Raw genomic sequence first — 24,624 nt, forward strand, 5'->3', positions numbered from 1 at the left:
CTAAGCGGAACCGTTAGTGGAGGAGCGAACGGGAAGAGGAAGGAGGGGCGGGGGGCGGGCGGGGGGAGAAAAGGGGTTCCGTCGAAAGTCAGGCTCACCGACACGTAAGGAGGAGCGCCCTGCGCGCGCGGCTGGGCCGGAACAAAAAACTCACTCCAGGCCGGGTTGTGGGGAGAATTGAGGGCCGCCGCCGCCGCCTCCCGCTCTTCCTCCCCTCAGCGGGAGGCAATAAGCAAAGCGGGGGGCGAAGGGGGAAAGAAAAAAAGAAGCGCGCGTGGGGTCAGGACTTATCCAACGGAAGGGCCTGAGGAGGATGGAAACTACAGAGTGGGGGAAGAGGGGACGTGCGCGCAAAGGACACTGGGAAAAGGGGCTCCCGCGAGCCGAGGTCGGGGGCGTGGCTACGGAAAGCCAAGAGGTCCCTCGGCTGAACTGGAAGGGCGGGGCGGTGGGAGCGAGACAGCGAAGGCGTTTGGCTTGCTTCCTTGCTCGGTCCCTTTAAGAGGCCCTGAGCAGTTTAATCCGTTGAGTGAGCGAGGCGGTGGGGTGGCAGGTGCAAGAGAGACAGACAGAAGAGGGCGGGGCTCCCGATGCGTTCATCCGGCGTGGGCAATTTCTCGGTCCCACCCCTTTCGCGAGATAGATACGCTTCCGGTTTAGAGGCAGTCGCGTGGGGGGCGGGGAGGGGACCGCTTTAACTGGCCGACACCGCAGCGGCCGTTTCGCGCGCGAGAACTTCGAAAGCGCCGTTGCCATGGCAGTGCGCTACCGGAACACCGCGGTCCGTTACGGCCGCGCTGGCCCCCCCGGCACTCCGTGGCCGCCGGAGCGAGGGGAGGTAGCGCGGAACCTCCAGGCGGAGCTTGAGGAGGAAGAGGAAGGCGGCGGCAAAGGAGAGCTGCTGGGCGGCCTCGGGAGAAGCCCCGTGTCCCGGGCTACCCTGGCCCCGCTGCCGGACGGGGCGGCTCGCCGGTGGCCGAGCAGGGCCTTCTCTGTGCTGTGCTGCCTCCTGGCCGTGTCCTTGCTGGCTTTCCTGCTGGCCATCGCTTGCCTGGTACTGAGAGGTGAGGAAAGGGCGAGAAGAGGAGGCAGGAGACGCCTCAGTGCATGGGATACCGCTTGCCAGGCCTAGCGCCTTCCCAGCAGCCATAGAATCGTAGGGAAGGGGCCGTGAGGGTAATCGAGGCCAACCCCAACCCTGCAATGCAGGAATTTCAAGGAAGGCATCCAAAGTGATCCGTAAAGGTAAAGGGACCCCCCACCATTAGGTCCAGTTGTGACCGACTGGGGGGTTGCGGTGCTCATCTCGCTTTATTGGCCGAGGGAGCCGGCGTACAGCTTCCGGGTCATGTGGCCAGCATGACTAAGCTGCTTCTGGCGAACCAGAGCAGCGCACGGAAACGCCCTTTACCTTCCTGCTGGAGCGGTACCTGTTTATCTACTTGCACTTTGACGTGCTTTTGAACTGCTAGGTTGGCGGGAGCAGGGACCGAGCAACGGGAGCTCACCCCGTTGCGGGGATTCAAACCTCCGACCTTCTGATTGGCAAGTCCTAGGCTCTGTGGTTTAAGCCCCAGCGCCACCCGCATACTTCTGCTTAAAAACCTGTGGCACACTTTTAACCGGCATTTGAATTCTAACTGATTTTTTTATGCAACAAAATGATTGTCTAGTCGTGGGGCAGAAGAAAAAATGCTTGGGTGATTGTTTGCTGTTTCTGCCAACAGATTTGCGATCTGAAAAAGGGAAGACCGATGAGAATATAGAAACAAGCATTTTAGGTAAGCTGCTCATGTCGCTTTATTTTGGAATAATGGCTGTTCATTTTAGGCTAATAGGGCTGGGGGATGTATCAATATATTGTCCAAAATTGATTTGAACTGAAAGAGGGACACGGCAGGGATGCCCCCTATCACCACTTTAATAGCTTTAAGGAAAGATGAAAAAATAAAGGGCATAAACCTTGAAACATAGTGTTTTAAAGTAAAAGCATTTGCGGATGATGTAATTATAACAACTGAAACACCAACAGAAAATATTCAGTAAGCATTAATAAAAATGAAAGAATTTGGCGATGTATCAGGATTTGAATAAAGACAAGTGAAAATTATTAACAAAAAATATGGGGGAGAAAGATAGAAATGAGTTAAGAGAGAACAACAGGATTAAAAATAGAAAACAAGGTAAATTATTTAGGGGTATGGATTACAAATAAAAACACGGATTTATTTAATGACAATTACGTTAAAAATGGAAGGAAATTAAAGGGAATATAGAAAAATGGAACAAATTACAATTATCATTAGGGGGGAGAGTATCAATGATTAAAATGGTGATATTACAAAAATCCTATTTTTATTTCAAACTATCCCAATAATAATTGGGACAAAGTATTTCATAAGCTGGCAAAGAGACCTTGACAATTTCATATGGCAGGGGAAGAAAGCCAGAATAAAATCAGAAATAATGATGGGATCAATCAGAAATAATGATGGGATCAAAAGAAAGTTGGGGATTTGCAGTCCCAGACTTAAGAAGATATTTCGAAGCAGCGTGCTGGAACTGGTTGAAGAAGTGGATATTATTAAAAGATACTGAAGTTTTAAAGTTAGAAGGTTGGGACAAAATATATGGTTGGCACGGATATCTATTTTATGGGAAGATACAACTACATAAAGGATTCATTTAGTAAGAAAGGCCCCATTTGAGGTATGGGAGAGAACGAAAGAGAGAATTACAGAAAAAACCCCATGGTGGATCTCTCCACTAGAGGCAACCTCGACACTAAAAAATAATATAAAAACTATCTGGCCAACATATAGATAATTAGCAGAAGAAACAAATGGAAACACTAAATAAAAAAATTATGAAGAACTCAAAACTGGGAATAAATTGGCTAGAATATTTCCAATTAAAGGCAACGTATGAGAAAGATATAAAGACTAGGGGATTTGAAAACAAAAGTAATCAAAAAACACTTAAAAAAATGTACAGATTGTTAGAAAAAGTACCTTCAGATCAAGAGGTACAAGGAGAGAACATACTAAAGTGGGAACGGGACCTAGGCTATACAATCGATTGGAAGACTGGAATTTTTTTTGGGGGGGGGGGAAATATAAACTTTACAGTCTGCAATTCATTGAGGGAGAATTACATGAAGATCCACAACAGATGGTATTTGGCTCCAGATAGATTATCAAAAATGAATAGAGCGAACAGTAACAACTCAATGGATTATTACTTTCCATAGATCAGACACAAAAATGCTAGTTTTGTTCTAACCATAATGAAAATTACAACATTCTGCACACATATAATGCAAACATGTTTCACTCAATATACTTAATTCTGAGTAAACATTCGTAGGGTTGTATTGTAATTGTCATTTTGCTAGTTTACTTCTATTCCGGATTTTATCTTTATTCTACAGTGGAGTTGATGCATCGCTCCTGTGGCCAAATTAAAATTGTATTCCAGGTTTTCACTTTGTTTCTCTTCCCTAAGGATTTTGGAGTCTACTTGTTCTATCCTTGATGAGTGGACTTTCATGTTGCAGTTTTTCTTGGACAGTGACCTATTTTGATTCCTTTGAACCGGGAATGTTTCCTCCTACTCCACTCTCACCTGCACGATTCAAGTGAGTTCCTTCTTCGTAAGACTGAAATACGACCAGATACGGGGCTTAGTAAACCACTATAATAGATATGTAAGGAACAGCTTGTTACCACCGTATTTTTCGCACCATAGGACGCACTTTTTCCCCTCCAAAAATGAAGGGGAAATGTGTGTGTGTCCTATGGTGCGAATGCAGGCTTTCGCTGAAGCCTGGAGAGTGAGAGGGGTCGGTGCGCACCGACCCCTCACGCTCTCCAGGCTTCGCACACCTCTCCGCAAGCAGCGGGAGCCCAGCGCTGGGCTCCCGCTGCTTGTGGAGACTTGCCTGCATGCTGAAGCCTGCGCGCGCTGAGCTCAGCGCACCCAGGCTTCGCGGACCTCTCCGCAAGCAGCGGGAGCGCTCCCTCGGCTTGTGGAGACTTGCCTGTTTGGGGGCTGGGGTCGGGGGAAGCTCGAGCTGCCCCCGCCCCAGCCCCGCGCCTGGGGGAAAAATAATTCCCCCCTTTATTTCCCCCCCCCCAAAAAAATGGGTGCGCCCTATGGTGCGAAAAATACGTAAATATGCTGGTGCTGTTACAACTTCATATTCGAGGAAACAAATTTATGCCAACTAGTGTTGGACTAGTCACCAGGACAGAGTCCATGGTGACTAGCTAGAGTACAATAATTCTATGTTTTTAGTTGAGAAATGCAATATTACCATAAACTGTTATACATGATAGGATGTAAAATAGGTTTAATTTGTTATGTTGTATGTTAAGGACAGTTTTGTTGCCTTGTATTCACAAAATACAAAGAATGTGTTCTTTCTGAGACTTCACATTAAACAATTTTACAAGTTAGCCAGCAGGGTGTGTCCTATCATAAGTTTTCATATCTTATATAAAGTCCTTTTACCTTTACTTTAGTATTCCTGAAACAATTTTAAGTCAAGGTAAAAAATAATTAAAACCATGATCTACAATATATACAGTGAACTACCCCCCCCCCAAATTACCAATATTTATTGCTTTCTGTATGTAGAATATTTTGAATATACTCCCATTTCTCTGTGTTTTTGCTGTTTGTGGGAGTTTTATTGAAGGGAATTGGTAATAATCTGCTATACTTTGGCTTCTTCAGGCTTTCTATTGTGGTAATGAAATAATTTTTCATTTTTGGAATAGGACTATGACTAGGATTATAAAGTTTTAATTTTAGCTTTTGTAATGTTCTTGTTACCTACATACTGGTTTTCTGCTTTTTTCAGGCGAATGACTGGGCACTCCTTTCACATGGGCTATAGTATGGCCATACTGAATGGAATAGTGGCAGCTCTTGCCCTAGTATGGTGTCTCCTTTAGTCTGTACTGAGAACTTTCTCATAGAGAGACAGCTTTCTAGACGACGCTTGAAGCTGCCTTCACACAAACAAACCATCCATGTGTTCAGTATACTTGCCTCAATCTCTGTTTTAATATGCTTTCTCCAAAATGATGCCAAATGTTTTAGGAAGCAGCTGGAGGCATTTCTAAAACAAACCAACTGGTGGAGACAGATTAACAAGGAAAGGAGGTGTATACAAAATGTCCAGCTGCATGAAATGATTGCAGCATTTTCAAAAGACTTCATGAGGCAACCACCATAGGCGCCGACTCCATGGGGCCTGAGGGGGCCCGAGCCCCCTCAAAAATTTGTTTGGGGGGGCTCTGCCCCCCCAATAATTTAAGAAAATTATTAGTTATATTATGCTTTGTAAAATCACAAAATTATGTTGGTATTTTTTATTTTCCTTGTTTGACGATAGTTACCTTTTAAAATACATTCAGTAATGAGTTAAAACAAAGCCACTCCCGATCTAGAGAGGGGGTGGGGTTGCGGGCTCTCGACCCATCAACAATCTCGCGGGGCTGGCGTCAGCCCCGCGAGAAGCGGGGATTCCCCCTAGCTCATTAATATTCACCGCCCACGGCGGCAGCCAATCGGCTGCCGCAAAGGGCAGGCCCTCACAGGTTCACTTAAGGTCGGGGCAGCCCGGGGCTCGCCCCTTTCGTTCCCCCAGCAGCAGCGGTTTGGAGGTCTTGGGCCCCCCCAATATTTTTTATAAGTCGGTATGGGCCCCTGCCCCCCCCCCCAATATTTTTTATAAGTCGGCGCCCCTGGATTGTTGCTGATAAAATGCTCAAAATAGCCACTGGATTAATAATAATTGCCATTATTCTATTATACCATTCAGTGAACTTTCAGGTTTGGTTTTGACATGCTGCACACTTAGCAACAAAATTGGGGGGGGGGTAGGTTTGAATCACATCAGTTGTGCTCATTCGATTTCAGAGGATTTACACTAACTTAATTTCATTTGGGAGAAGGGGACAGCATCGAAAGGAGAGACCCTGCAATTTCACTCAATTTCCACTATGGGATTTACTTTGTTCCTAGACTTAAAAGGACAGGGATTGTAGATTGGGAAAAAAAGGTTTACATACAGAACATAAATTCAGTGCAAATAAACTTACTAACCACCTTATTCTTATCTCTAGGGCAGAGCCCTATGGGGGGGGGGGTTAGCAAGTTTTTTTGCCCTGGGTGAAACCTCTAGCGGGGCATAATTGAGTCCCCCAGCCTTGGTGTATGCATATGCAAGTGCATGTGGGAGTGCCAAACTCTACCCTTTGACCCAGGTGAAATAAAGCCTAGTTTTGCCCTGCTTTAGGGTCATTGAAGGGCTAGGACAGCTATATGTGTGTCAAAGACCTAGAAGACAAAATCACATAGCTGATCCCTAATTTACAAGTCTCAACTCTCAGCTTCGCTCGCTCCCTCATGCCGCTAAGAAAGAGGGGCTTCCCATTTGACAGGCATCAGTTCAGGACCAGCTGTCAAGCTGTAACAATGTTACATAATACTTTTATTAGGAGTGCTGGGGGGGGGGGAAATTTCAGTTAGAAGTATGTGTAGATTGTGCCACTTGATAGCTAAGAAAGCACTGCCTTAATTTTCACTACCTCCAAGTGTTGGGTCAAAATTCTGACTACACCAATATTGTATTAATGCAGCTGTAATGTGTTTTGTCCCTGTTCTCAGTTTGGTTTCTTTCTGTTCTCAGTGAGACTGGCTGCAAAAGTATGTAGTGCTAAAATAAACTATGGCTTAGTGTTATGTGTATTAACCTTGGATTCATGGGCTCCTTTCTGTTGTCCACCTGTTGCAGCCACAAGGAGAAGATCAGAAACTTCTGCTTCTGTTTCAACCAGCAGTAGTTATTTATTGGCCTGGTTCTGATAATCTTAGATAGATAAAACTTTATTCGCATCAGCTGATGGCCATAGCAAAGGTTCTGATAATCGTATATTAACTTAAATAAGTTCAGTATGAATAAGGCTTGTGAGCATGCACATAACCCCTTCGTAACAGGTGCAAAAACCCCAGGAACTCCTCAGTTTACTTTCATTTCTCATTTGATCCAAATTGGGAAACAGCTTAGGAACAAGACAGAATATGAAACTGACATCAAACTGGATTCCTGGCTTGTTCCATTAACCATAGTTTTCTGATTAGGTTGAAATTCACTGGCACAAAGGGAACATTTATTGTCCCTATACATCTACTGTGTTTGAACTTAGAGAAACTGTTGTTAGATTTCAAACCCTGGTTTACAGTTCTGGCTTGTTTCCGGAAATCATAGGTAAGATTAACCACAGTTTGAAGAGTCAGATGTGACAAACCATAGTTAATGGAAAGCAGAAGTGAAAGTTTCACATCTTCTCACAGCGACAAAAGGGGAAGTACTGAGGCCAGAGGCTCTTGCACGTAAAACTGAACCATATTTTAACACTGTCCAAACAGAACTGTATATTTTGCTTGTTACACTTTTAAAACAGCAGGGCTGTTCTCTTATAGCTTACTATCAGTGCTTTTTCTGGGGGTACTCAGGGGAAACAGTACCGGCACCTTTCTTTTTCTCCAAGTGTTAAAAGTGTGGCACTTCCTGTAACAACCTCATGGTGAGTACCGGCACCTTTTTTTCCTTAAAAAAGGAAGAAGCACTGATTACTCTACAATATGTATAGTATTAAAATAAGTACTAGGGTAACAAATTAAAATATTCTAATTATAATGAAAACTAATGTATCATGCTTATCTGACTTCAACACCTGATTAGTTAAAGTATGCAAATAGGCAAATGATTAATTAACTAGATTTTTTAATGTATGGCTTTGAACCAAAGAATACACATCCTGCTATTTTCCCTCTGTAGAACTTTGTTGTCTTTCCCATGCATTTCTGAATGGAGTGTGCCGCACCATCAGAAGGCTGCATTTGGGAAGGGAGAGTGGGCAGGCAACATACGCATTCATTCAGATCATTTGAGGTGGGGATTGTAGCTGATGCTGTGCCTGCAGGGTTGCATGGGTGCAACAGGACTTGCCTATCCTTGCCTGCTGTGCATCCCCAAAATCTGCTCTGGAGAGCTTCCCATCCTTCTAGATGTGGTTTTGAGGGTGTTGGGGAGGGGGGTGAAGCTGCTTGTGCCAATGGACCTGCAGTGTTGGGTACAGCCCTTTGGATCCAAGGCAAAGTATAATATGAACACATGTTCCTTTTAAATATAAAATATAACAATTGACTTTTTTAACTGGAAATGGATATTTGTACCGAACTCATTTTGTCCGTGCAGTATTTTTTGTGTCACGAAACCCCCCATTGTTTTTGTAAATTGTTTACTGCAAATAAACTAATCTTGTTTACAATTAGTGGTGTTTGGTCATTTATTCTGCTTTTGGGGATGTTAGATCATTTATCTTTTATTCTGCTACTAAATTTTGTCACCAATAACGTCCGAGTCACAGCATGCCTTGCCCCTCTTGAATGAATATTATTGCTCACCTTAATATGTACGTGTAGTTCTAAGTAGTAGCTAGTAGAATCACCTATGTGTGATAGCTGTTGTGCAGCAGTCCTTCCCTTGTCCTTCTCTGAACTGTCCTTCACCAATAGAAAGGACCCCACTTACCAATAAAAGCATGCAAAACTGCACACACGGGGAACTGCAAAGTTACCGGTACATTGGTATATGTATAGGGCAGGGATTGCTAACCTTTTGGGGCTGTGGATGCGTCTACAAAGCAGAGAAACTTGTGGGCATCATGCACACTCCACAACCTAGTCTATTGGCTGCAATAGAATGCTGCTTTCAAAACTTATTTCAGCCACAGGACCAACCTTGGTATTGGACCTCTTCTCGCAGTTGCCTAGCTTGGGGAATGGAGGGAGCTAGCCTGTGTAATACCACAAAGTCATGTGCTTTTAACACACAAGGGGGTTCATTCAAACGCCACTACTGCTCTTGACTTTCTGACTACTAACCACACAGCTTTTTTATTGAATGCCTGCCCACTCACTCCCCAGTTAAGCAGTTTGTTCAAATGGAATATAGGAAAAAACGGGGAGCAATTGGCAGTATGCAGCTCAAAATAGATATAAATCAATGTACCATTGGTATAACTTGCATATACTTAATCCAAGCTCACATTGCAAACTTAATCTCAATGGTTTGGCAATGGCAGCTTCAGGCAACAAGTGCACACTGTCCTCAGCCCCACCCCTTTTAACCTTGTGAACAAATTATTTTATTAATAAAGATAAAGAGCATAAAGAAATACTGTTACAGAAGGGTGAAAACAGCATAAGGGTGGGTATTATCATTGAACTTGTTCCAAAACATTACAAAAGTATTCCGCCCCCCATAAACTTTATAGGCTGTTTTAGATGTATTCTTTTGTAATAAGTTGGCTTGATCATTGTTACTATGGACCAAAAAACAGGTTTTTAGAAAAGGATTCTTGGCCCATTAAATAGGTTAAACTGACAGATGGTGGCTGAGTTGCATGGTTGAGGTTGGATTTAAACCTGCATCTCCTGGGTCCTAGTTGGACAAAAATGTACCACATTGGTTATTCATCACTCAAGTCTCCCAAAGTAATCACTAAAACTGGTGGCCATTTCATATTGACTGCTGAAATGTTTCCAGGTTCCCTAAGTATTTAAACCAGATTGCTCTGTCCCTTTGGGTTGCAACAAGACCCAAGTGCAGCCAGAATACCGGTATATGGGAGGTTGTGGAAGAGGGCTTAGCACTACAGTGGTACCTCGGGTTAAGTACTTAATTCATTCTGGAGGTCCGTTCTTAACCTGAAGCTGTTCTTAACCTGAAGCACCACTTTAGCTAATGGGGCCTCCCGCTGGTGCTGCGCCGCCACCGCCCGATTTCTGTTCTCATCCTGAAGCAAAGTTCTTAACCTGAGGCAATATTTCTGGGTTAGCGGAGTCTGTAACCTAAAACGTATGTAACCTGAAGTGTATGTAACCTGAGGTACCACTGTACTGGTATTACCTGGCATTTCTCATTTGCTTCTGCCAATGTCTCCAAGCAGGGAGGTATTGCTGTGTGGACCACCTAGCTGGTTGAATAAAATTTTATACTTGTCTTTTGGTTATCTGTGAGGAGAAAAAATGGGATGTTTGCTTTCATCCAAACTGAGGTCTGTGTCAAAAATCAAGTCTCAAATCCACAGCAGCAATTTTGTCATGTTAAAAAATCAGGCATCTCATTCTTGTGATAGCTCTTTGTAGTTTGCTTTTAGGCAAGCTGTTGCATTTCCAGATAAAGCTCTATGCTCAAGGGCATGTTAAACTTGTTTCTCTCACCCCAGCCCACCCACTACATTAAGGCCCCTTTGAACAGAGGGGAGTTTAAAAGCTGTTTGTGATCTGACAGTGCAGTTTGCTGCTCAGGAAGCAGTACAAGCCCTTTGGCAAGCATAAAGTAGGGCCTCGGATTCTGGTTTAAGATAATTGTTAAAGATACATTTTAAAAAATCATATTTGCGAAATACATTTTCTTGAGAATGAAAGCAAAACGTTTTACTGGACTGATTTACATATGAAATTAGATTCTCTACTGCTGATTTATTCACTCTTCCCTCTAATTCTGTGCCTAGCAGTACCCAATTTGTGCCGAGAGTGCTTTTTATTTCTTTATAATTATGAGGAATCGTAAGGAGTGAAGCCTTTTTCTATTATGGTGAAAAATTCCTAAAGGTACAAATGGCATAATTGCATTTAAAAACTATTCCCGTGCTCCAATCCTTTTATCAACTTTTTGTCGATGAGTTATAATTTGCTTCAGTAGCATAGCCTGTAGTAGCATAAACTCATCTCTAATCCAAATGTTTATCTTTGCTGGACCAGGAGGCAGAATATCAGCATTCCTCCTCCTGTTTGTAATAACATGAATAGCCATTGGAGAGCCATATCTGCACACTCACCTAATGAGTTTCAGGTGTGATATGTAGTTGACATAAGTTTGAGGGAAGAGGATGTGACATTTCAGCTACTGTATATTCTGTATCCCAGAATTGGAGCTGAGTGCAGTGGGTGAGCTATCAAGCTAGTAGGAAGCTCATTTGTGAAGGCTATTTGCAGATTAGTTGCACTGCAGAAGATGTGCTGGGGAGACCACACATTACAAGGAATGCAAAAATAACTTTTGTTAGGTTTTAATAACAAAAACTCTTTTTACATTAATTATAATAAATCAATAAGCATGACCGAACCACCACGGTACTGAGAGAGCTACAAGCTGCTCTTTATATACCATACCCAACAGTTTAATTACCACAACTTAACAGCACCTGCTATACTGCTTCACAGCTGTAAAACTAGGTCTGGCCCTTAAAGCTCTGGCCCTTAAAGAAATACACATCTTGTGGAACAATAATGACCCTTCAAATTTAAAGAGACCATTCAACAATTTGTGGCTGGCAAACTGAAGAGTTTCTTATGACCTTGATAGGCTTGCTTTGAAAGGTATGATATAGTGGTTAAGTGTAAGTGTTGGACCAGGAAGGCCTAGGTTTTAATCCTTGCTCATCTATGAAGTCAATTAGGCAACCTTTGAAAGAGATTGGGTGGTTGGGAAGATAAATGGCAGAGGGAAAACTATGCATACTCTCTGTGCTCCCAGATGAAGATTCAGTTGAGAGCTGTATGGTGTTGCACACAGCCTTAGCCTAACAGTAACCCCTTTCCACTACAGGAACTCTGCTGCTACAGCATCCTGGAAAAGGACCGGATTCTGCTTGAAGACTTTTAATGCAGAGTTCTCCAACTTCTGGAAAAGTCCATAGCTAAACAGCTCATAACAGTAGACATGCTTACTAATATTGAAGTGGGATATAATAGTTAATTAAAAAATTAAAAGCTTATGAATTCTTTCTGTGTGTGTTGCATGGGTGAATGAGCAGCTGACGTTGTATCTGAATTTGTGCTCCAGAAATTATTTTCCCTAATCTGATTTAGATAGAGATACGAAATCCCACAGTTGCTTCTTTCTCTACTGTGTTTTTAAAATGTGAGGTGGATATCTTCCAAACGTCAGTTATAACCTGCCTTCCTCTAGTATTTTTCACATGTCTTTCAAACAAAGGTAAATGAGAGCAATGTTTTAAACAGATTGTGCTGGATGAGAATTATATATTTTATGTAGGCATTGTTGGGGTTACCCCCCGCCCACCAGAAATGAATTAGGTCAGACTGTGATAGTGAATGAATGTGAAAAATATATCTTGTGCCACTAGCGTTAGAGTGTGACAGATTAAACTGAAGCAGCAGCAGAGGTGAGCCTGAAAGTTGGACAATTGCAGGTGACTGAGGCATTAAAGCTATCAAATGGCTGGATGAAATCATTTTATCTGCTCTGAGCAGATAAGCAGCAAAAATCCAATGCAAATCGTTTCAACTTGAGTGGGAAATGGCAAAGCAAGGCATTGTCTAGCCGGTCTAGCAAGCAGTGCATTGGGCCCAAAGCTGAAGTGCTTTCTATCTGAGTTAACTGGTTAGGAGAAGGATACTTGGTCTATTGTAGGGGTTGGTGAGAGTTACAGGATGGTCTAAGAGTTGACTTTATTGGTGTTCTTTACCTCCTGTAAGCTTGCTAAAGTCTGTGGTGCAATTGCTTTATGCTTACCTATACAGTGGTACCTTGGGTTAAGAACTTAATTCGTTCTGGAGGTCCATTCTTAACCTGAAACTGTTCCTAACCTGAGGTACCACTTTAGCTAATGGGGCCTCCTGCTGCCAGCATACGATCTCTGTTCTCATCCTGAAGCAAAGTTCTTAACCCGAGGTACTATTTCTAGGTTAGTGGAGTCTGTAACCTGAAGCGTCTGTAACCCGAGGTACCACTGTATGTCCTTTGTGCTTGGGAACAGGTTTTATTCTGATAATAACATGCCATATTACTTACATTTTCCCAAAATGACTATTTGTCTACATAGGCTGCATATAAACAAAATCATTAAATCACATTAAAAGCACATACACACCACCCATGAATCATGGGAACTGTAGTTTACCTGTCACAGAGTCACAACTCTAGATACTCTTAACTACAGTTCCCAGGATTCCTTGAGGGTGGGATGTGTTTTAAATGCATGGTGTATATATGCTGCCATATATGTAAGAGTTAGTATGGGGTGTTGTTGGGGGTGGTTGTTGCTGTTGGTTTTTCATCTTTATTTTAGATCATGTGATTTATGTGGAAATTGTTCAGTTTAGTTTTGTATTTTTTATGTTTTATTTTTCATGACTACTTTTGTTATGCTGTAGTTGTGCATTTTTTATGTGGTAAGCCACCTTGAGCATGGTTTGAAGTGTAGAAAGGCAGCACACAAATAAATGTATGTATGTACATTGACAGTACTGGGTTTTGTCCTGGGAAACAGAAAATGAAATCACTGCCTAGATATTATAATGTTCATTTACTTAAAAAATCGCCCTACTTGCCATACATCCAGGTTTCCCTGAACATTTTGCCGATTCAGCAAAAATCCGCCTGGATGCCATTTTGCAGCCCAATTCCTGGATGTTTCTGGGAAAGCATGGATGTATGGCAGCCCTAGAAGCCCCAAAGGCTGCAGCCCTAGAACTTTTCCATGGAGAGCTCATAAATAAATTCGTTTACAGGTCAGTGGAGTGTGCTGCAAAGCAGTGCCAGTGAGATTCTAGTCATCCATTATCTTAATTTCTGAAGTGTCCCATTCACATAACAACACTCTATGCCCAGAAAATTCTGTTGTCTCCCTATAGTCCAAAGGATACCCTTGCTACAAAGAAACAGGAGGGCAGATTTGGGATAAAGCACTAATGGCAACCCAATAAGAGCTGGGCTGGATCAAACCCTGGACTCATCTATGATTCCAGTTGGGAAGCTAATCTAAGGTACCTCTGACAATGGTGTCTCCAGCTGACATACTAGATGGGTGTTGTTTTCTTTAATAGCAACTTCCAGATGGGTAGCTATGCTAGGCCACTGCAGCAAAACCAAGAATCTTATCACACCTTAAAGTCCCTCTTTAAGGCAGCGTCGAATGAGAGTGACAAGAAAGGAGAACCAATCTTAGGAGATTTGCCTTCCGGTGATTTGAAAACCGTCTATCCCCTACTTTTCTTTGGCAGTGAATTTCGTGCATTGCATTTGTTTGGCATGAAAAAACAGGGATTCTTTTTCCTGTGTTTTTTCTTGATCTGCTGTCAATCAGAACCGGGAAAGTACTTTTCAATTTATTTTTGAGTGTTATTTAATTTCCTTAGTAATGTTTTGCTATAATTAGATGAATAACCCTGCTTGTTTTTAAATGTGACATTTTCAATAGTCTTTAATGTCCTCACTGAATGTGAAGCTGGAGAAATATTAATCACATCAATCTGGTTACTTTAAATGTTCTGGCACACACAGTGTAACTGTAATAAAGACACACAGCAGCTCACTTTCATATTATTCAGTGAATCCCACGTGCAAACTCAACTTGGTAAAAATTGTTGTCTTCCCATTCTTTGAACAATTTCTTCATAAAGGAGAGTGTGTAGTCTCAAAGAACCATCCAAATCGTTCTTAAAAATGTTTTTTTGGCAAAAATGCATTTTTGCTAGGTCTAATGGGAAGGGAAATTCAAATAAAGGATCAGAATTTGTTTATGTATGCCACGGCCGCTGCAAGAACCCTACTGGCCCCAAAATGGAAAACACAAGAGATACCAACCATCCAGGAGTAGCAGATGAAGATGACAGACTTTGCGGAACTTGCCAAATTGACAGGGAGAATCCGGGACCAAGAAGACCAGAGATACAGGAACAATTGGAGTAAATTTATTGAATATTTAAAGGAGAACTGTAAAAATGTAAAGACACCAGCAGGTCTGGAATAATACATTCAATGTAAAACAGTAGTGATATAAGAATAATGTGCATGATAAGAATGGGATAAATATACCAATTGCAGGGAGGGAGGGAAGTCAAGACTCGGCAAAGTCAAAGGGAACATATGGTAACAATAAGGACTGTTGGAAAAAGAAAATATATGTAAAGAAAATAATAAAAATTTACTTGGAAAAAAATGTTTTTTGGAATACCATGAACAGTTGAATCCTGCTAAGCAATGGCAGCTGATGCCCATTGGGGCTGGTAGTACGGAGGGCAGGGCAGCCCACAGGCAATGGTAGGCAAAGGAGCAACCAATTCTGGTTCTGTCTCCATGCTCCCAAACTTACAGTGACATGTGCACAGCAACCCTATGCATATTACTGGCAGATTGGTTTGCAAATAAGACAAGAAGCCTGATGATGACACATCTGAGACTATTTTTTTTAAAAAAATAGAGAAAGCTAGCATGCTTTCACTATTTCTTAATATTAATAGAATGGGAAAATTGCTTTAAGAGAGCCAGGCTCTGACAAATAAAATTGTAATGAGGCAGACAAGGAATCAAAAATTTATAGATGGGTTTGTAGGCACAGGTAAACCTTGGGGAAATATCTCATGTTGCAGATGATTTTTTAAAAAAATTGTGTTATTTAAACAAATAAACTTTGCTCCGTTGTACTAAAAATAAAGTAGAATGCTAAGAGAATCTTCTATTAGGACTCACGACATGTTCTGTAAACGGCTACCTACCTATTCCCTGAATGACTCTTCAGAGAAGAGTTGAGGGACAAAAAAGACTGTGAGAAGTTAGGTTAGAATGACATTGAAGTTACAGTTCCCTTTATGTGTCCTCTGGAATAACCCCGCTGTCTTTCTACCCCGCTGTCTTTCTACTGGACTGTTTGGCTAAGCATCGCTTAACTCTTGCCCATAGTAATGTATTTCTAAAATGGACTCTTCAAAAGAACAAGGTTAAAAGAAGCAGTTACATCTAAACAGAGCAATCAGAATACAAAGCACAGCACTAGCATTCATATGGAGCTAACTTTCTCTTACACAAGAGATATCAATAGCTATCAGGCCAACACGGGTTTTCAGCTGCCATTTCCCCACCACCATTAATTCTATGAGCTTTACAAAGTTGCTGAAAAGCAACATAATCTAAATATTGCCAGAGTTATTTATACCTGAGAAGAATGAGTGTGCAAAATGGTCACTTATTAATACTTTCCCATCCTATCCTCACCCAAATGCATCCTCTCCGATACCTTTGCTCCACTGGTAGCAACACTGCTATTTTGGATTAGCTTCCCATGGTGAGGTTTGGCAAGAAGCTCTTCTTCCTGCTATTCTGTAGGCCACAGGGAACCCTTCTCAGCCAGAGGGCCACATTGGGGAACCTTCTGGGAGCTGGATATTCCAATGGTGGGTGTGGCCAGAGGCTAATGTGGGCGGAGCAATGGATGTGACTCTTACTTTTCGACAGCAGGTGAAAAAAACAGACATTTCTAAGCAAACATGCATGCCCCTCAGACTGCCATACATCCGGAATTTCCTGGACATAGCCGGGATGCGAAAAATTGCTTTAATGTCTGCGAAAATCTGGACATATGGCAACCCATGTCGGAAGTTTAGATTTTGGCAAATTTGCTTAAAAATAGCTCATAAACTTCTCCTCCTTCTTCTCCTTAGATTTTGAAAAAAACAACAACGCTAAACAACTTTGGGCAAAGCTAACTTTTGTGTCTGGATTTTCACTTTTTGAAATATGAGTCATCACCCTTCAAACTCTACTCATGCAAGCCAAAGCAGTTCAAGGCCCCATCCTAGCCCAGCCAAAGCAGTTAAAAAAGCTGTGGAACAAAGTCAATGAGAGTTAGGAAGCCGTCCATAGTGGCTGGGGAAACCCAGACAGATGGGCGAGGTATAAATTTATTGTTGTTGTTGTTGTTGTTGTTGTTGTTATTTGGGGTGGGGAGAGGGGTGTGGCCTAGGCAGAGTTCTGAGGGCCATATAGAGAGGCCTGGAGCTCTGCATTTGGGCCCCGGAAAAGATATAGGACAATCCCACTTTGGTCTGATTTGAAATCATTCTACTTCCTTTATTTCCCTACTGTTTTAGAGAGGGCCCAGGTGACAGGCACGGAACTAGGCTTTATTTCACCTGGAGGTCAAAGACCCAGTTTGCCCCCACTCCAACGTGCATTTGTGCACGCACGCACGCACACACACACACACACACACACAGAGGCTGGGACCCTCAATGGCGCCCCCCGGAGTCTTCACCCAGAACAAAAAACCCAGCTACCCTCTCCCCCGCTACAGCACTGCCAGATGAAAATCAGTATTGTACCTTTACCTTTATTTACATAATAGCAGTATTGTACATACAAAGTACACCTGCAAAGGTTTTGCTGCAACATAGTTATTGAAGTTGCAGCAGTCCTGTCCTCTTTCATCTGCCCAGCTTACTTTGAGCATCAGCCACTAGTCACTTGCCAATATTAACAGCAAAGGTAAATCGGACATTGGAGGTCTCAGCCAATGCCACTGATCAATATGGAGTGCGTAGACCTTACGTTTGGCATTTGTTTACCCTTAATGAACTACTTATAGAATGCAAACTTTTTACTAACTTAAGGGGAGTAACTTAGTTTAATGTATGGGCTTAATATAATTCATTTTCAAAACTTTATTAGCCAGTATTCTGGAATCATAAAGTATTGGAAACCCACTTGCTACATCCTGTATCTCTGTAGGGCATGTTCAGATCACTAATTTCTGTAGCAGTTAATTTCCCCAGAAATCTGCTGGATGCCAAAACTGTAACAATGAGGAATTTAATTATGTTCTGTTGACAAAAGAAAATCAGCTTACACAGAAACTTTTAATTCAATTTTTTGGGGCAGGAAATATGTCAGCTTGAACTTTTTGTAATGTTTAAATGTAAGAGACACAGATAAAAGTCAAGGACAATAGACTTGCCCATGACGCTATTTTTGTTGCGAAAGAAGCAGCAGCAGCATTACTACTTCTGATACACATTTCAATAATTGCACAACTGTGAACACAAGCTAATTGTACTGAAAGGCATCAGTTAAAACAAATGATACTATTATGACTGATTCAATTTCTCTGTGTTTCATACATTACAAATTAAATGATAATAAATTTTGTTTTCGTTGCCATTTTTCATTCACACTGTCACTGCTGCTAGGGATGATTTTGAGGTAATCATGCGCTATTCTTCTCATGTAAAAGAAGTACTCATTTAAACATTCATCTATGCAAATGCAAGGTAATAGCAGAGACACAGGGTGCTTCCAGGTTGTTGCTATTTTTGAGTGGGATCCAATCATATAGAGAGAAATTCAGGTTGCGCAGTTACAGTGGAATAGGAAGTCATGGGCAACAAGCCCACTTCCCAAAAAGATTAGATGTTTTGTGATAGGTAAAGTGACTGGAAAATACACTCGAAATTGTGGGATAGCACCTGTTTTCACACAACAACATCTAACTGTTAGGATTTTATGTAGCCGATGCTGGCTAGTGTGAATAGTATAAATCACATGAGATGTCTGAGAAGAGTGTGGGAATGGAAGACTGTCTTATCTCTTCTGTCTGAGAGTGTTATTGGACTGTACTTTCCCTTTTGCTGTATGTTTTCTGTTTTCTGCCAGAGTTTGGAGAACACAGACGTGATTATGGATTATATTGTGAATAAAACGTAGTTTAGATCTACATATGTTTCTATCTTCTTGCCGTGTGATGCTGGAAGACTTGTGTGCACTTTTCATATGAGAAGTGTCGCAGAAAGGCACTCTGGGGTGAAGGGACATGCCATTCCAGAGATGTGCCTACCGGGAGATGCTCAGAGGTACTGGGGGTCTGCCATCCCCCCAGGACACTAACTTCCCAATAAACAATTCAGAATAAAAAGTCCATCTGGAAGCCTCCTTAAAGTTAAAAAGGGACCCCTGACCATTAGGTCCAGTTGTGGCCCACACTGGGGTTACGGCACTTATCTCGCTTTATTGGCTGAGGGAGCTGGTGTACAGCTTCCGGGTCATGTGGCCAGCATGACTAAGCCGCTTCTGGCAAACTAGAGCAATGCTCTCGAACTGCTAGGTTGGCAGGAGCAGGGACCGAGCAACGGGAACTCACCCTGTTGCGGGGATTCAAACCACCGACCTTCTGATCAGCAAGTCCTAGGCTCTGTGGTTTAACCCACAGTGCCACCTGCGTCCCTGGAAGCCTCCTTACTCACTAGTAAATGAAGCTCCTGCAAATGTAGATGCATGTTCCCAATTCCCCCTCAAAGTGAGCCCTACCCAAGTCTAAAGGGGCAATGAAATTCTTGCTTCCAGACAATTCCTTCCATGAATTGAAGGACTTCTTCTGCTCAAAACTGCTTACAACTCTGAGACAGTGGAGGTTCCTGCTGGAGAAAATTGGAGAGGTAATTTTTACTATCTCCACTTAGCCTTGAAGCCCTATCCCCCTTCCATACTGTTCTGGCAGATACCCCAAATCTCCAAGTAGGTTTTCAGGTGTTTGCAAGGGAAAGGAGGAATCAGCAGAAATTTCCTCTTCCTCTCTTCCATCAGTGGGAGTCGAAGTATCATGGAAAATCTAGATCCAGCCCACAGTTACAAAGTGTGTGAGAGAGAGCGTGTGTGTTATGTACAAAACATGTAGCACAGTATTATTATTTTTTTAAAGTCAAAGTGTTCAATCTTTCGCTTCAAATGCTACTGGCTGACTGTTGATTTATGACAAAGAAAGTGGTTAATCTGCAGCACTACAGAAAGAACAATTAAAACAGAGAAAAATAAACGGAATAATTGTAGATGGAATCCATGACAATGAATAATGAAAAGGATTGGGGATTAGGGCTAAAATAAGATTTAGTCATTCATAGGTTTACTATGTCATCACCTGGAGAATTAAGCTATTGGCATGATGTACGCCTGCTCCCATGTATAAGAAAACACAGGAGACCTGAGCATCTGCACAAACAGATACAGTATAAATGCGACTCATCATATTTCCACTTCATCAAAGGATGGAAGAATTGCAGAAATTGGTGGGGTCAAACTTGCATCCATACATCTGCTCCTAGTAATGGACTGCTTGTGGTGGGGCATGTGAGTTCTAGGATTACCTCTGGACAACAAGCAGTCCTTCTGGACATTTGATCTCTCTCCTACAAGCAATTTAGTAAGTGGCTCTCATTCATGAGTACATGCTGCTTTCACAGAGCTCAGCAGCTAAAATCTGCAAGTGGTCTGTTTGTTTTCCTGCTGGCTTTTAACAAACCCCTTCTGCAAATATGGAGTAGGTTTGGCAGCACCCATGTTTTAGCCACCAGCTGCAACTTCCTGCAGAAAGGATGAAAAAATAAAAAGCAGCGAGGCGAAATCACAGGAAATGAAATATGCTTAGGCGTTTATTTGTTGAGGGGACATTTTGAGAATGCTGCCCTTGATCTGTTGTTTTAACATCCCAATGTAAAATAAAATGTAAAATAAAATGGCAAGCACTGTAATTGGCTGAGGTCAGGGCTGTAAGGGAGACCAGCTGGTGGAAGCTGTTCCTGGACAAGGAAGAGGCTTTTTGAATTACTCTCTTATTATGGGCATCTGTCAACATACTGTTAGATTAGACTGGAAACAGATTTCAACCTCTTCAGTATCATTCTCTGCCAAGCAACTGAGGTAGCCAAGACAGTCCTGGTGATGTAATCCCTTAAAGTTTTAAGAAGCTTGGTGCCAGGTTACTTGCAGGATTGCATCTTCCCACATGTACCCACTCAACCCTTAACCATCATCTTCCAGAGTTGTTCTCTAGGAACTCCACCAAATGAGTTAACATCCATGATACTAGAGAGATAGATCATTTGCGGAACAATCTCCTCAGAGAGGCTGACCTGGAGCCTATGTTGTAGTCCTTTCAGCACCAGCTGAAGGCCATATTCTTCTCCCTAGCTTTCAAGCGTACAATACTTTAGTGTACAGTAGTACCTCAGGTTAAGTACTTAATTCGTTCTGGAGGTCCGTTCTTAACCTGAAACTGTTCTTAACCTGAAGCACTACTTTAGCTAATGGGGCCTCCTGCTGCCGCCGCGCCGCTGGAGCATGATTTCTGTTCTCATCCTAAAGCAAAGTTCTTAACCCGAGGTACTATTTCTGGGTTAGCGGATTCTGTAGCCTGAAGCGTATGTAACCTGAAGCGTATGTAACCCGAGGTACCACTGTATATATATCCTCTGGATGTATTTGAAGACTTATGAATTTTTTTATTTATTGATGCTATGGAATCTTGATTTCCCCTGTGTTGCTGGTTTTATCCCATATTATGTTTAATGGCTCTTATTTTGTATTTTACTTTTTTTTTTTTTTACTGTAAGCCACCCTGAGAACTTTAGTTATTGGTCGACACATAAATACCACAAATAAATAAAGTGGAATAAATAACACCCCCCCCTCAACAAAAGACATCCAAAATGCATCACAAGGGTTCCTACTTTAGGCTTAAGATTGCAGCCTTAGGGTGGATTAGTCAAAATGATGTTTGGGTTCTTCCTACAGCTAAACCCTTTCCAGACTCCCACTTTGATGACCATAATGTTTCTGCCTTTAATTACTCATTCTCCATTCAGTGGAAGCAGCTACAGAGACAGAAAAAGAAGTGTATTCCAAATTGAGCTTTGTTATCATAAATACAAAATGACTGATGTTTTCTGCACAGCTTACTTCAAAAGGCCCAGGAGATGTGTGTGTGTTAAGGTTACCAGATTTTTTTCAATGAATCCGGGGACACTTTTCAACTTCCTAAATAGATGGATTTTGTCAGGGGACTCATTTATAAATCCGGGGACTGTCCCCTGGAAACGGGGATGTTTGGTAACCTTAATATATGAACACATTCTGCTCTTCCTAGCTGTTCTCACTGCCTTCCTTCCAAAGCCATTACAAAGCCCTCTTCCCAGCGATTTCAAAGAAAAAGCCACATTTTGTCCAAATCACACCTCCTTGTACCCAACTGCTCCCTCATCATCTATCAATATACACTCCCCTGCTTTCCACTGTTGCAAAAACTGTCATTTTTTTAACCCCCCACACCCTAAAATCCTCATGTTCTTGATCCCTGCTTGCAAGCCTCTTTCCCATCTCAGGCAGCTTTCATGCCTCCCGCTCTTCTCCCTTTTTGACTCTACGTCCTTCATATTCTGTGTACCCATCACAACTCTTTCTCCTTTTCTCTTTCATCTCTCAACTCTCATGCATCATCTAACCCCTTGTCTCCAACTCCAAAGCCTCACCCTTGCCGCCCTCTCTCTCCCTTTGCTGCTGCTGCTGCTTCTCTGACCTCATGCTTTGCCAGTCAGTTCAGCAAGTCATGCAGGTGAATATATGAATGCCAATTTGCACTCGTTGAATGAGGAAGGGTCTGGCATGCTGCTGTTCTGGCCTCCCTATCTGTGTGTGGCGATGCATGAAAGCAGTGAAGCTGAGCTAAGGAAATGAATAAATATAACACACACCACACACACACACACACACAAATTGTTAGACTTATAGAAGTCAGTTGTCCCATAACCTGTTGTTGATACCACACCACACCTCAACTAGTGTGATCAGCAGAGTGCAGAAAACTACAGCAGAATTTTCCAGTAGAACACCAGAGTTTTCCTGCATCCCAGCAGCCAGCCTTTCCCAGAGTTCCCAGTTTTAAGGAAAGGCTTCCATGTGTGCAGATGTGTGGACATCTATGCTGATTGATGCATATGTAGAGCTACTACTGTCTGGTAAGAAAATTACCAGTGAGGACTTGGCCAGGGGTTTCCAACCTTTTTGGGCCGGTGGCCACATTTGGAATTTTGAGAAAGCACATCTTTGCTCACAGAGAGAAAATATTTCTTCCGTTCATAACAGATGGGAGGATGGGTGTGAGATCCTGGTATCCAGTGAAATGTTGGCATGTTTAAGGGGGCGTGTTCAGTATAGAGGAGAGGCAGAGCCAGTAAAAAAAAGGAACTGACCAGGAAGAACAAACATGCATTGTGGATTTTTGAGGGGACCTTTTTGCAGGTGTCACAGGAGGCTCTGGCAGGTGCCCTGGCACCAGTGGGTGTTTCTTTGGCAACCTCCTGTTTTAATGCTTCTGATCTCTTGTTTTGCAACCTCAGGCAGGCAACAGAAGTTAGTTCTGGCCTGTCATGCATACAAATGACTATAAAGGAGTGCCAAGGACAGCAGATGCTGTGTAGCCCCTGCATGGCAACCCACAAGGTGCAAATAGCTCTGCGTGCTCTGTGCTCCTCGTCAAAAGCTGCCTGAGGTGGCTGCTATACTCTGGTAGGGCCAGTTCCAAACAATGGAAATTTAGGCAGATAAGAGGCATCTTATCACATAAAAAAGCATGCACCACATCCTTTGATACCTGTGATGTATATTTTCAGGGCTCCCCCTCTTTTTTATTAAACTTTAATTGTAAGTTTAAAAACTGTGTTTTAAATTGCCGTAACCTGCCCTAGGATGTTAGGGTGAAGGGTGAGTACAGTGGTACCTCGGGTTACATACGCTTCAGGCTACATACGCTTCAGGTTATGTACGCTTCAGGTTACAGACTCTGCTAACCCAGAAATATTGCTTCAGGTTAAGAACTTTGCTTTAGGATGAGAACATAAATCATGCAGCAGCGGCAGCAGGAGGCCCCATTAGCTGAAGTGGTGTTTCAGGTTAAGAACAGACTTCCAGAACGAATTAAACTCTTAACCCGAGGTACCACTGTATTGGAATCAAATCATTGCCATCAGGTTCCTCGCTCTCCGTCTTTCATATGCTGTCCAGGGACATCCATTCTTTAATCAGAGGCAGTTGTGCTGGAAAACCTGCACATGATGGGGCTACTTTGGTGAAGCTGGCTCACTCATTTCCTTGCCTTCGAGCTTAAATAGCACCTGTTTTAATGAATGCTCTAATCCAGTTAATGATGGCAATTTTAGGTTTTGTCGCATATGTGAAGATCTAGCTCTTCCTAGGCTTGAAAGATATATTGGAAACTCAGATGTTGACCCTCAAGTTACGATGCCTCAGGTTATATGTGCTCGTCAGTTAAGAAAGAAGGAATAGGAATGCACTTGTTTTCTTCAATGGACTTCAGAAGAGGCCTCATTTTAAACACTTGGAATCAGCACTGTGTACAATAGAATAACAAAAAATCCTTCAATGTAGCCTACTGTGATTCTTGATGTTGGTTTTTTGTAGTGGATGGCGGGGAGCACCTCTACATGCTCTCTGAGTGAAAAAAAGAAAACATTTTAAAGCTGTTAATGCCCCACAGAGAGCAATAAAAATCTGAGTGATGACATGTTGGTTAGCTGCAGGGCTAAGTTTTGAAGACAATGAAGCAGCAAGCAATTGCCTACTTTTAAACAAAGTGATGTCAAATGAAGCCGTTTCGGTCTTGTTACAGCAGGACTCAATCCGGTGATCAATGCTAGTCTAAAATAAAGACTTGGTAAGTTAGGCCCATAGATATTTCAGCTGAAACCACCAAGGATAAGGATTGTAAGAAAGGCAGCGTTAAAGGAAACAGGCAAGTTCATGCTTTTCAGAAAGAAGCACACCACAGCTGTGAGAGTTATAATGTCTGCCACTTTGTTCTGCACTTAAAATAATTTTGTACTTGAACATCACAACAGGGGAATGCTCTGCCTCTAAACATTTTATTTAAATAGAAATAAAAACAGAATCCAATAGGT

General features: G+C 42.4%; 1 protein-coding gene across 2 annotated transcripts; it reads left to right on the forward strand.

Moving 5' to 3' along the window:
• Positions 1 to 754: 754 nt before the first annotated feature.
• Positions 755 to 8,343, forward strand: ARL6IP6 (ARF like GTPase 6 interacting protein 6; the record flags this gene model as incomplete). 2 transcript variants are annotated; one of them, XM_083715102.1, is made up of 5 exons in its annotated part: positions 755 to 1,064; positions 1,728 to 1,781; positions 3,505 to 3,637; positions 4,865 to 5,242; positions 5,745 to 8,343. In XM_083715102.1, the coding sequence occupies 4 exons, from the start codon at positions 755 to 757 to the stop codon at positions 4,956 to 4,958; spliced, it is 591 nt and encodes a 196-aa protein (XP_083571228.1). In that variant the 3' UTR covers positions 4,959 to 5,242; positions 5,745 to 8,343. The 2 variants fall into 2 exon arrangements, with proteins under 2 accessions (XP_083571228.1, XP_083571229.1); XM_083715103.1 differs by lacking the exons at positions 4,865 to 5,242; positions 5,745 to 8,343 and adding an exon at positions 4,172 to 4,457 and having other exon boundaries at positions 3,505 to 3,725.
• Positions 8,344 to 24,624: the final 16,281 nt, after the last annotated feature.

The sequence above is a fragment of the Podarcis gaigeae genome (assembly GCF_964106915.1).
Source record: "Podarcis gaigeae genome assembly, chromosome: 1".
NCBI classification, from domain to species: Eukaryota; Metazoa; Chordata; class Lepidosauria; order Squamata; family Lacertidae; genus Podarcis; species Podarcis gaigeae.